At 53.4% G+C, this 13518-nt stretch overlaps 1 protein-coding gene across 1 annotated transcript in view; it reads right to left on the reverse strand.

Annotated features, from left to right (window-relative positions):
* Window positions 1-13518, reverse strand: part of LOC139605317 (uncharacterized) — an 850331-nt gene that overhangs the window by 611288 nt on the left and 225525 nt on the right. Inside the window, 1 exon segment of the mRNA XM_071456679.1 lies at window positions 3821-4456. Coding sequence (XP_071312780.1) covers window positions 3821-4456 — 636 coding nt within the window.

Here is a 13518-nt window from a genome sequence, read left to right on the forward strand (position 1 = left end):
GGATGGGAATAGAAGACATTTTTCTATTCTAACCTAGGACACTCTGGGCCAGCAGCCCAGCCCAGCTCAGCAGCACAGACTCAGCACAAGGACTTCAATGACCCTCTTGAGGCTTTGGTGCTGTTTGCATCACACTCAGTCCCTCAGATTACACTCAATAAACTTCTGGAGAACTCAAACTCACGTTCAAAGTCCAAAGTTTCATTAACTTTTAATGGGTACCACTGAGGGACACAATTCATGTGAAAATGTCCCCAAGTTCCAGTTAGAGCAGAACACTGGAAGCACTGATGACAGCTGGGGACAAGCAAGGGAAACAGGTCTCTGGTGCTGAGCAATGCTGGATGTGTTTCAGGAATGCAAAGGGCCAAGGCCTGAGCCCCAGCCCCTGGCCAGGCAGGTCCTGTCCCTCCCTCATTGCTCAGGGCTCTTGCTGGGGCACTGGGATGTGGGGATGTGCAATGCCAAGGGCAGGAGCATGGGGCGGCCCCTGCCAGGCTGCTGAGCAGGGACAAGGAGGCCATGAGGCCCCAGGCCTGCAAGGGTCACTTGTCCCCTGCTGGCCTCAGGCCCAGGGCCAGCAGCCATGGCCAAAGTGCTGCAGGAGTTGGCTCTGGCAGGGCTGTCTTGCAGCTGCTGCCCATGCCTGTGCCCTGTGCAGCCCAGGCTGTCCTACGGTGTCCCTGCCCTGCGCCTCTGTCCCTGCAGGCTGTGGGCATCCCCCGGCTGCCCCACCTGGCTGGGCCCTTCCTTTGCTGACAGCTCTGCCTCCTGCCTGCCTCTGCCTGCCCACACAAAGCCTTGGGCTGCTCCAGGCTCCTGCTGGGGGATGTGCTGCACCACAGCCCTGCCCTGCCAGGGAAATTCCTTTCTGCTGCTGCCCGGTCTGGGCCTCCCCAGGCGCCCTTGCTGCCATTATTTCCTTCTCATGCTTATATCCTCTAGGAAGAAAACCTCCAGCCTCTCTGAAACCACCCTTCAGCCCCTGCCAGGCTACTCCTGTTCTGTCCTCAGTCTCCACCCCACTGAGCCCAGAACCTGCAGCCTCTACCTGCGGGTTATGAGATGAGGCCTCCAAACCCCATCTTGGAAGATGTTTGGGTCCTCTCCAAAGTCTGTGAAAATGGAAAAATAACTGCCAAAGGTATTTTCTTGCAATTTTGCAGTGGCAGAACAAGGGTCAATAACTCTAAAGTGAATGAGGCTGGAGTTACATTTGTTAGAAGGAGGAAATATTTTACAATGATGAGAGTGGAACAAAACTGCAACTCTTTTGCCAGAGAAGAGGATGTGCCATCCTAGGAATTGTCCAAGAGCAGGAGCTTTGTGCAACCTGACCCAGTGAAACCCCCTGCCCTTCCCAAGGATGGAATTCCTGTTGTGTGGGTTCTCTGCTGTGCTGGGTGCCCTCACAAGGCTTCTGGCCAGAATGTCTGCTGAGGGCAGCCAGGCTGCTGCAGGGGCAGTGACCTCACAGCCATCACCATGGCAGCCCTGTCCCTGGGCCTGGCTGTGCCCTTTCCTCTGCCCCTGCCTTGTCTCTGCTGGCATGAAGAGTTTTGTCATTGATATCTTGTCCCCAAGCTGCTGGGGCCAATGGCTTCCCAGTCAGGCTCCTGGAGCAGAAGTGGCTTTTCAGAGGCCAGCCAGAAAGAAGCCCTGAGGCAGCAGCTCTGCAGTGGTGGCCACCAGGCCGGGCTGCCAAGGGAGGCTTCTGGCCATGGCCTGCAAGCAGCTGCTGCTGCCAAGGTGCCTTTGGTGCCTCAGGCTCTCCCTGGCACAGCTCCCAGCACGGCACTCTGCCCTTGTGCCCGAGGCCTTCCCTGTGCTGGGGCTGGCCTGGGCCTTTTCCTGCAGCGGGACCTGCCCTGCTGATGGCACAGGAAAGGCAGCTCCTGCTGGAGCAGGAGGCTCTGCCTGCAATGGGCTCCAACAACTCCAGCAAGGCCCTGCTGACTTCAAAATTGCTTCCTAGAGCAGAAGATTCTAATGGTTTGAGCTCCTTTGCTGTGGAGGAAAGAACTCTGATCAAGATCTTTCTGTCCAATCATGATCAGAATAAACAGAGCTGTATTTCTAGAAATCTATCTGGTATTCTGTCATTAATCCTGCTGGACAAATTGCATTAAAGTTCAATTCCACCTGTCCAATCTCTTGTACCTTTGACAAAGTCTGGGGCTAGCATTGGATCCAGCTGTTCCCAGTCTCCTTTCTGAGAAGGAATTTTAGAAGTTATGGAGTCCTGCAGGGGTTTTGTGGTTCTGTGGTGGCTGCTGGGTGTCATTTCTCTACCTCATGACTCAGCAGGAGTTTCTCCAAGAAAGAAACAAAGCTTTTGCCTGAAGCTCCCACTGTGGCCATGACAGGAACCCCTGTGAGTGTCTGGGACATCCTGGCTCTTTGGCAGCCTGGGGACTCCTGGGATGTCACCGTGGAGCCCCCGTGAGTGCCTGTGACAGATGGGTGCCTTTGCAGCCCAAGGTGCCCTGGGATGTCACCATGGAATGGCTGTGACTGCCTCTGACCACAGGGCTCTTTACCATCCCCAGAAAGCCCTTGGAGGTCTCCATGGAGCCCCTGTCTCTGTGTGTGACATTCCAGCTCATGAAGAGGCTGGAGACTCTTGGAAAGTCCCCATGGAGCCCCTCTGAGTGCCTGTGGCAACTTGGATCTTTAGCAGGCAGCCATCACCAGAATCCATTGCTATGGTCAGTTTCCATGGTAACCATCCCCACCCCCCTGTGTCTATGGTCAGTCCCTTGGCAGCTCCATGGAGACCCCATCCCAGGGGTGGTTGCCATGGACACCAGCTCAGGCCTGCAGCCAGCATTCTGTTGCCATGGAAACCATTTCCAGGCCCATCCCCAGGCTCATGGGATCCCAGAGCCACAGAATTGGCTGAGCTGGGAGGGACCCATCAGGATCCTCCAGTCCAACTGCTGGCCCTGCACAGGACACCCCAACAATGCCAGCCTGGGCCTGGCAGCGCTGGCCAAAAGCTGCTGCAGCTCAGAGAGCCCTGGAGCTGGGACCCTTCCCTGGGGAGCCTGGCCAGGGCCCCAGCAGCCTCTGGGCAAAAACCTTTTCCTGACATCCAACCTGAGCCTGCCCTGACTCAGCTGCAGCCGTTCCCTCCACTCCTGTCCCTGGGCACCAGAGGGAAGAGGTTCCCACAGCCCCAGCCAGGGACCCGCTCCCAAGGCTGCTGCCATGGCCACCAGGGCTGGCACCAGCTGGGATGCTCGGTCTCCATGGGCTGGGGTTTAGGAATGGGATTCCCCAATTTCCTGCTCCCGCTAAAACCGTGCTGCCGCTCGCTGCCCTCCCACCTCCCATGGAAAGCACAAAAGGCAAAGATCCCGGGCTGGGATAAGAACAATGTATTGGGAACAGCAACCAGATATGGAACAAACAGGAACAACAACAACATGGATAACAGAAGGGAGAAGAAAAACTTTTTGCGGGGAAAACTACAACACCATCGACTGTCTCTTCCCAGCCATGTATATCCCCCTGCCTGGAAAGGACACCCTTCTCCTCACGGCAGACAGAGAGAGTCTCTTTCCTGCCCCTTGAAATGACCTGAAGTAGGAGTGAATGTAATGACACAGCCATGGCCAGACCCTCATAACCTTGGACCCACATCATGTCACTGGGAGGGGCAGGAAAAGGGACAGGTGTCTTCCCAGCATGGATCACAGGGAACGTAGATAACCAGGGCTCTTTCCAACGTGGGACCTCCAATGGGGGATGATGCTGGAGCAGTGCACAAAGCTCTTCCTGCAGTTGGGGCATTTGCAGGGCTTCCCTCACTGGTGCTTCTGTTGGTGTCTGGTCAAGTGAGAGTTACGGCTGAAGCTCATCCCACATTCCCCACACTCATAGGGTTTCTCCCCGGTGTGGATGTACCGGTGGGTGAAGAGGTGGGAGTTTTGCTTGAAGCCCTTCCCGCAGTCAGGGCAGCGGAATGGCCTCTCCTGGGTGTGAATCCGCTCGTGCACAAGGAGCTGGAAGCTGGTCCGAAACCTCTTCCCACACTCAGGACACTCATAGGGCCTCTCCCCAGTGTGTATGCGCTGATGGCTGATGAGGTGGGAGTTGTGCTTGAAGCCCTTCCCGCAGTCGGGGCAGCGGAAGGGCCTCTCCTCTGTGTGAATGCGCTGGTGCAGCAGAAGATTGGAGCTGGTCTGAAACCTCTTCTGACACTCAGGACACTCATAGGGCCTCTCCCCAGTGTGGATCATCTGGTGGACACTCAGGTCAGAGCTGCAGCTGAAGCCCTTCCCACACTCCCCACACTCGTAGGCCCATTCCCCAGTGTGGATCATCTGGTGGCGGATCAGGGTGTTGCTCCGGCTGAAGCTCTTCCCACACTCCAAGCACTTGTAGGGCTTCTCCCCATTGTGAAGCTGCTCATGGGCCACCAGCTCTGAGCCCTGGCTGAAGCTCTGTCCACCTTCCTGGCTCAGGGTGGGTCTTTCCTCCTCAGAGCCCAATGGGCTGAGTTTGGTGCCGTTCCTCCTGAGGGACCTCTGGGACTTTTCCTCCCCATTGGATTCCTGCACAGTAGAGCTGCTCAAAATGGCCTCTTCCATGAGGATCTGCTGCAGGGATTTGTCCTCCCTGGTCTCCATCCTCAGCTTCTTGTTTGGAGGACGAAGGACAAGGTCAGGATGGGATTTGCCTCTGTGCCACAGGGAAGGGGAAGGAGATCCCCCCAGTGATTCCCCGGCAGGACGGCATTGGCAGAGGGGCTGTCCTGCAGCTGGGGGCCATGCTGGGCTGGGAGATGGAGCAGGAGTGAGGGGGAAAGGGGCACTGACTTCCTCCTCACCTGCCTGGGTGTCCTGGGACATTGTGTCAGTTTGAACAGACGGGTGTCTGCTAAGGAAGGCAAGAGCCTCCCTTGAAATGGAAAATGTAAACCCCCTCCCTCCAAATTACTAGAATTTTGAAATTAAGGGTATCTCAGGCAAAAGTATGGGAATAGGTATAACAGTTATTGAACTAGGAAAATCTTAAAAATACAAATGCCGTTTTACAAAAATACCCCACTCACCAGATCAGAATACGACGTGACACCCTGCGGGTCAGGCTGCTGGTAGCAGTCCTATGAAATGGTGGCTGCAGAGCTCCTGCAGTGACAGATGTGGTTCTGTTAGGATCCTGTAGAAGGGTGGAGTTTTCCTCTGAAGGTCCAGTGGTGGTGGTGTTGGGCCTGGTCTTCCTCTGGTAATCCTGTGGAGAAGAAAGCTGCTTCTCTGAGAATCCAGTGGGAAGAGGCTGATGTGGTGTCCCAGGGATGCGGTTATATCCAGGTACGAATGCTTGGCTCCTCCCCCTGGGCGGAGCATCTCACAATGGGATGATGTAGTTTTTATCAGTCATGCAGTGACACTCAATGGCCCATTAAGAGAAGATATTTCCCAGAGGATGGATTGGTTGTGGAAGAGATAAAGAAAACTGCCCAATTAACAGAAGATAAATGCTCCAGTTCTAACAGATGGGTGATGATCCCACAGCCTGTGAATTCAGGGAGTGCTCAACATCATGGTTCCTCTCCTCTCCCTGATCCTCCTTTGTCCCTCCTCTTCCTCCCACTCCTCATCTTCCCTCCCTCCTCCTCCTTTTCCTTCCTAAGCCAACATCCTTCTCTTACTTCCCTCCCTTCTTGCTCTCCTTCTTCATCCAAACTGGGCCTTGCTGGGGACCCTGGCTGCAGACTTCCAGCCCTTGGGGTTCCTCCCAGGAGATCCGGAAGGGGTGAATGCAGAGAGGGCTGGGAGATCCCAGGAGTGGCTTCACTGGGAAGGACTGGGCTGTACTGGGATCATACTGGGATCAAATGGGCAGTGACTGGGATTGCACTGCATTTGTACTCACATCATACCAGGATCATACTGGAACTGAGTAGGAGCCTGCCGGGTGCAATTGTGATCTGTTGGAGGCAAATGGGATATACTGGGAGCAAGTGGGATCATGCTCTGGGTGAGCACGAGCAGCTGTAAGCAACTGGGATCATGCCAGGAGCATGTGGGAGAATTGGGAGTGACTGGGTGCATGCTGGGGGTCATTGGAAACAACTGGGCTTCTACTGGGATCATGCTGGGAGTGACTGGGAATATGCTGGAAGGAACTGGGATACACTGGGAAAGACTGGGAAGCACTGGAACAAAAGTCAGGGTGAAAGGCAGCAACTGGAACCATGTGGGGCACAAGTGGTTCCTACAGGCAGCAACTGGGACCACACCGGGGTCATCACTGGATCATACTGGGACTGACTGGATTAACCCTGGCAGTGTCTGAGAGTGACTGGGAACACACCATGCACATCGTCCCTGGACTGGGGGTGACTGGGAGCAACTGGGAGCACACTGGGAGCAAATGGCATCATACTGGGACTGACTGGGTTGATCTAGCTGGAGGCAACCGGGACCATCCTGGGAGTGCTTGAAAGTAACTGGGATTATTCTGGGACCATACTGGGAGTGCTGCCATGTGACAAGGATCATACTAATACATAAAATTTCAATAGTCAATGTGAATTTTATTTCTATATCTTTGATTTTAAAGAAGGCCAGCAAGCAGCGCTGGTTGGCCGGGGAGTCACCGCTCCACTCACGGCACACAGCACTTACAAATTCAGTAAAGTGTATATATACTGTTTTTAAGCATAAAAAAGCAGTTTCCAGTGTGCTTGTTTAGTAGAAATGAGTAAATATCAATCAGCTGGAATAAGCAATTTCATCATCTTTCCAGGTGGTTGTTGGCTTCCTGTCCTTCTTGTGCTTGTCTGGAGCGAGGCCCCTTCACCGCTGTCTGCTACATGATTTTGTTAAGCTTTTTATTACACATAAGCATTTAGTCGCAGTGCAGTCCCCTTAGCTTCACCACAACTTCCTCTATTTTATTCTAAGCATCAGTCATCTTGCTACCTCATCTCTTTACTTTACCATACTTCCCCTAGTTCAAAGCTTTATTTGGCTATAGAAAGTTTCATAAGCCTTCTTTGGATCTATCCCAAAGAATGCATCCATTTTCCACACAGCAGATAAAAGCATTTGCTGATTCCATTGCTGATTGACACAAATCACAAAACCATTTTGCACAGTATTGCTCACCAGATTGATGATGTGGGGATCTACCTCCCTTTCCTGTAGGGCATGTAGAATGTGCTGCTGGCTTGCGGTGTCAAAAGCCTTGGCCATGTCCACAAATACAACAGCCAGGGGTTTGTGTTCTCCTTTTGCGGACTGAATTCTAGTTTGCAGGAGTTTCAGGTTTTCGGAGCATTCCACTGCCCTTATAAAGCCTCTTTGCCTTGGATTGAGGGGGCAAGCCTTGGTCAGTTTGGCTGTTAAAATCCTGGAGAACAGTCTTAGCAAGATGGAACCGATCAGGATGGGTCTCTAGTTGTTAACGTCCTTTAGGTGCCCTGCTTTGGTTGACTTAGGAATCAAAACAGTCCTGCAAGCCCTCACCATGTCTGGGATTTTTCCTGATGTTAACCATAAGCTGAAGATCTCCATGCTCCAGGAGTACTCTGGATCCATCTTCTTGATGTCTCTTAGACTAATCCTGGACTGGGAGCCGAGTTTTTGCTCATCTCCTGCACATTTTTCTCAATTTCTTTTGCCATAATTAACTCTCTGAAAGCACTAATGTTGGCTTTCCCATTAATTTGGTGTTGCCGCTGCTCGGGGAGTGGCATCCCAGGTCGAGGACGGCTCGGTGGCAGCGCCTCTGCCACACAGACCAAGCACACGCACACACCAATGTGGTGGACGGTAACTGGCGTTTATTAACGGTTAGGCAGGGTCATTTATAACAGGGGTTAATGGTCAACAACACGTGGGGCTAAGTAACGGTAAAGGGGAGGGGTTCTGTCTGCCCGTAACAATGCGAGATCTTGGGGCCAGTCCCTAATCTCCCACAATTTGGAAGTTCCCAAGGCTATCAAATGTTCCAGGTGTTCCCCATCAGGCTTTAAAAACTGAATAAAGTTCGATGGGTGGGATTTCACAGGACAAACACTCTTTGTCATTCAGGATAATTTTAGCAAGTTTTCCCCTATCTAGATGGAACAGGTCTTAGAAGCAAAGAAAATGACCTTTCTTAACTGTTCTTCTTTTCATCCACTTTTGAAAAGGTCTTATTGGTCCTTTTTCCTGGCTCCCCATTTTTCTCTTATCTTGGGTTGCTGTTCTTATCTGGCTGATTCATTCAAGGCATCAAAAGCATTCCTGTGCTGATTGATTGTTGATTGCATCTCCTTATCATCTATTAAGTGCTTGAATATCCACAGGAAGGTGTGAATTGTCCCAGCTGATAGCCATTCACTGAGGGTTCTGAGATAATGGGCCTGCAGCTCCCCCTCCCTCTGTCACTTGCTGTTTCCCAGCTGTTGTTATCTTTATCAGGGTGGTGACTCATCTTGGGATCTGTTTTCCTTCCAGCAGCTGCTCTCCCAGGCATCTGACTCCTCCCAAGATCTTTGTCCAAGTCCATTCGCAGGCCCCCAGCTGCTCTCCTGGTTTGATGACTCATGCCAGGTTCCTTATCTACATCCTCAGCTGGTTTCCTGGGCAGCAATCTCCTTTTGTCCCTGATTTGTTCAGCTGTTTTGCATGTGATGTGTGTCCTGCAATGAGTTTATTGATGCTTTTGTTGCCCTCAAACTGAGCCTCCAATCTTACCAGTAGTTCTTCCTCTTTAGTCCAGCATTTTTGGTGGGCTCCTGGGTAGGAAGTCTCTTTTGGGTGGAAAACAGCAACCCTTTCCTGATTTCTAACAATGAATGTGCCAATCTTTTGTGTTGTCCCAGAGCAATTTTCATCTCTAAGTCTCTGCTGCATTCCTCATATATCCACTCCCTGCCTGGAGCCATTTCTGCTGCTCCCCTGCATTTACCAAAGTGACAAACAATACCATGAGAATTACTCTTCTCTTTTCCACATTGAGCACACAGAAAACAAGCCCTCCTTATCCCGTGGGCTACCCTCAGATGTTCAATCAAGCCCAACACACAGTTCACCCGGGTACCACAGCAAGGACAAGGTGGATTTGTTATCAGGAACAGTCACAGTAAGGATGTCTTCCAGTGTCTGTTCCCCGTGGTTCTCTGTCTCAGCTGGGCATGTCGCCGGCTTGGTGTCGTTCTCTGGCTCAGCAGGTGATGTTTCTGGTGTGCCCTCAGTCTCACAATTGCTGTTTTTCTACCTTTTGTCAAGCACAAATGATTCACAGTTCCTCGGAAGGCAGATCTTCAGTCCCACACTTGGCCGTGGTGCAAACTGTTCATAGACCTCAGGCAGCCTGCTCAAACCCTCCCAGCTTGCAGGAAAATGAACACATTCAAAGTTATTCATAAACAAGTCCAATCTAGAAAACTCTAAATTCACCAGAGAAGCCAATTCACATACTGGGGGGGTGAGATGGTAAATTTTTCAACACTAGGTCTACCCAGATTTTAGACAACAGGTCTAGCTGGTGTTTAGAAAATAAAAACACCAGGTTTACCTTGCAAAATTGAGAGAAGGTGTCCAGTTGTAGACCCTGGGACACCAGGTCACCTAGTTATCTTTAGAGGTTTTGTTTTAAAATGGTTCCCCATTTTATGGCTCCGGATAGTAAATTTGCCACAAGTTTAGGAGAGGTAGAATAAGAAGGACAGAGCAAGGACATAGCAATCTTTTGCCCACTTTAAAATCCTGGAGTCAGATCTTGGAAAAAGAGCCACCCAGCTCTTACTGTTTGTTTCAGGAGGATGACATTTCAACAGGAGGACGTTGAACTGGCCATCCCCACCACCTCTGTGCTGGGGCAGAGATCGACTGGGTTCCATTACACAGGGTTTCCAGCAGGACCATGAGGAGGTGCAATCACTGCAGCAATGCCCAGTTTGTAACTATACTCTCAAAAACTGCCTTAAGAGAATCACAGTCACTCCCGCCTTTTGCCTGCACTTCACTGAATTTCTTCACTTTGACATTCAGAGCACTGGGCAGCAATCCCATCGCATCATCACCCACCTCAGGCCTTTGGGATGCTTTGTTTTAATTAAACAGTCAGATTCCCCTGGTTTGCACCAGTTCTAAGCTGGCTGCTGGGTGCTGGCCAAGGTGGGGCACTGGCCCAGGGACCCCCACCAGGGACCCTCCCCTGCATGAACTGCTCAGCCGATGCCTTTTCCCAGCAGTTGACAGCAGGGCATGGAGAGACAGATACGGCTTGATCGTAGCCAGGTGTTCCACAGCAGCTGGGAGTCTCACAGCAGCCAGGTACAGCTTGGCAACAGGCACGGGCAGCTCCATAGCAGCCAGGAATGGCTCCGCAGCCAGGCACCCCCTCACAGTGCCAGGGCGCTCTCCCGCCGGGGCTGGGCACTGTCTCGCCGTGGCTGGGCACAGCTGTAGGGGCGCTTTCAGTCACAGCAAAGCACAGAGAGGGGGTTCCAGCGCAGGCAGAGATGGCTACAGGGGCAGCAGCGTGGCACAGAGGAGCTGGAATCTCACAGGGGTCGGGCACCGCTTCTGAGATCTCAGCTGGTGTGGCAGGGCCTGGTGGAGGGGCAGCAAAGCCCGCTCCATGGCCAGGCACTGTCCTGCAGGAGCAAGGCATCTCACAGTGGTGGCGGCTGGGTGCCTTGCAGCGGCTGCAGTGGCAAAGCGCCTGCCTGCTGCTACCAAGTGCTGCTTCTGGGGTTCCAGCTGTGGCAGCAGGGCACAGCAGAGTGGCAGAGTGCCTGTTCAATGTGGCTCTGCAGCATGACATCTCTCCACCCTCTGGATCAGCAGCAGCGCGCTCCATTGACAACCCGCGCTGGGCTTGGGCGGTTGCGGCAGTTTCTGCCAGCAGGGCAGAACAAGGGGCAGCAGAGGGCACAGCAGCACAGCAGCACAGCAGCCAGTCCTTTCAGGTGTCTTGGCAGCCATGGCAGGGCACAGAGGGGCTGCAGGGTGCTCATTTAACACAGCCAGGCTGCTCGGGGCGCCTCCACCACTGACCCCAGGGACGGCACACTCAGCTGGCAGCTCCCTCCCGCCTGGGGCAGCAGCACGGCCCCGGGTGACCAGGGGACATCCTGCTGGGCAAACACCTCCACCGGGGGTGGCAGCACAGTCCCGGGGGCAGCAGGGCATTCCCCGGGCAGGTCACCCTCACCTGGGGAGGCTCCATGGCTCTGCCTGGTGGCCTCCTGGTGGGCTGTGCCTTCTGCACTCATTCTCTTCCCTCGCTCACCCAGCACAGCCTCTGCTCTCCCTGCTGCCTCCCCCAGCACCCTGCTTTCACCGTTAGCCTTGGTGGAGAGCCAGTGAATGCTCCATCCTTGGAAACGTTCCTGCTTGGATGGGCTCTGAGCAACATGATAGAGTGAAAGATGCCTCTGCTCCCACCCCACAGCAGGCCCTGTGGTGTCAGCTACAGGAGTAGTTGGGGTCTCCTGTAGGATGCAATTCCCCCAGAGAGCAGAGACAACACAAAGCACCACAGCTGGCAGGAACATCCTCCCATGGAGATGCGAATATTCTGGATCAACAGGCTCAGGCTGCCCAGCTTTGCCTCTTTGTAGACGGACACAAGTGTCAGAAGTGACTGAGAACCAGGAGGCCCCACAATGTCTCTGAGTCCCCTTGGTTCCCTGAGATCACACAGTGTCCCAGGCTCCCTTTGGTTCCATGAGGCCCCACAATGTCACAAGGATCCCTGGACAACACAAGGCCCTGAGATATCTCAATGGATCCTCGGTTCCAACTGTCCTCACTGAGTCACAAGGGCCTCTGGATTCCATGAGACCCCACAGTGTCACAGTGTCCCTTTGGTTCCACAAGCCACAGGGTCACAACGGCTCCTGAGCATCTTCAGGCACCTGGGTCTCAGAGCATCCCCTCAGTTCCATGAACTCCACAGTGTCACAATGTCCCCTTGGTTCCATTTAGTCCTGTAGAGTCACAAGGATTCCTGGGAAGCATGAGGCCCTGAGATATCACAATGGATGGTTCCATGAAGCCCCACAGTTTCACAGTCTCCTCTTGGTTCCATGGATTCTACAAGACCCTGGAGTGTCACAGGGCTCCTTTAGTCCCATGAGTCTCCAGAGTGTGAACAATGTCCCCAGGAGGCACTGCAGTGTCACAGAGGAGCAGCACTGGAGTGGGCACAGCACCAGGGCAGGTTTGGCAGTGTTCCCATGTCTGTGACACAACAGCAGTGGCAACACCAACGTTCCCCTCTCTATGATACCACAGCACTTCAAGATCGAGCATTCCCCTGTCTGTGACACCACAGGGGTGGCAGCCACAGTGTCCCCACTCTGTGACACCACAGCTGTGGCAGGACCATGTCCCCCTCTCTGTGACACCACAGCAGTGACAATTCAAACGTTCCCCTGTCTGTCACACAACAAGGGTGGCAATTCCAGTGTTCCCCTCCCTGTGACAGAAAAGAAGTGGCAGCCCCAAAATTCCCCTCTCTGTGACATCACAGTGATGGCTGCCCCAGTGTCCCCCTCTCTGTGACACCACATCGGAGGCAATCCTGACCTTCCACTCTCTGTGACACCACAGCTGTGGCAGCCCTAAATCCCTTCTCTGTGACACCACAATGGTGAAAGCCACAACGTTCCCCTCTCTAGGACACCACAGTGGTTGCAGCCCCGCTGTTCCTGTCTCTGTGACAACACAGCTGTGCCAGTCCTTGTCCCCCTCTCTGTGACACCACAGAGGTGGAACCCGCAGTGTTCCCCTCTTTATGACACCAACACAGTGGCAGAACAAAGATTCCCTTCTCTATGAGAAAACAGTGGTGGCAGCCCCAACATTCCAATCTCTCTGATATCACTTTGGTGGCCAACCCAACATTGCCCTGTCTATGAAAACACAGTAGTAGCAGCCCCCACATTCCCCTCTCTGTGACACCATTGAGGTGGCACCCCCAGCATTCTCCTCTCTATGACAGCACCACAGTGGCAGCCCCAACATTCCCCTCTCTGTGACACCACAGGGGTGGCAGCCCCAAATGCTCCCCTGTCTGTGACACCCCAGCAGTGACTCCCACACATTCCCCTGTCTGTGACACCACTGCATTGGCAGTCCCAACATTGACTTCTTTGTGACACCACAGCGGGGGCAGCCCCAAGATTACCCTCTCCATGACAAACCAGGGGTAGCAGCCCCAAGGTTACCCTGTCTTTGAGCTCACAAGGATGGCAGCCCCAATGTTCTCCTCTCTATGACATCACTGGGGGCAGTGGAAGCCCCAATGTCACTGCATGACTGATAAGAACTACAGGATCCCATTGTTCTCCCCATTCTACTACATAACCCCCATTCTCCTCTCTATGACAACAAAGCACTGGCAGCCACAGTGGTCCCTTCTATGACTACAGCAGCAGCCACCCCAACATTTCCCTCACTGTGACACCACAGCTGTGGCAGCCCCAGCGTTCCCCTCTCTGTGACACCACAGCTGTGGCAGTCCCGTTGTCCCGGTCTCTGTGACACCACAGTGGTTGCTGCC

Source organism: Agelaius tricolor, unplaced genomic scaffold (genome assembly GCF_023055355.1).
Source record: "Agelaius tricolor isolate 1412-34295 unplaced genomic scaffold, bAgeTri1.0.p SCAF_64, whole genome shotgun sequence".
NCBI lineage: Eukaryota > Metazoa > Chordata > Aves > Passeriformes > Icteridae > Agelaius > Agelaius tricolor.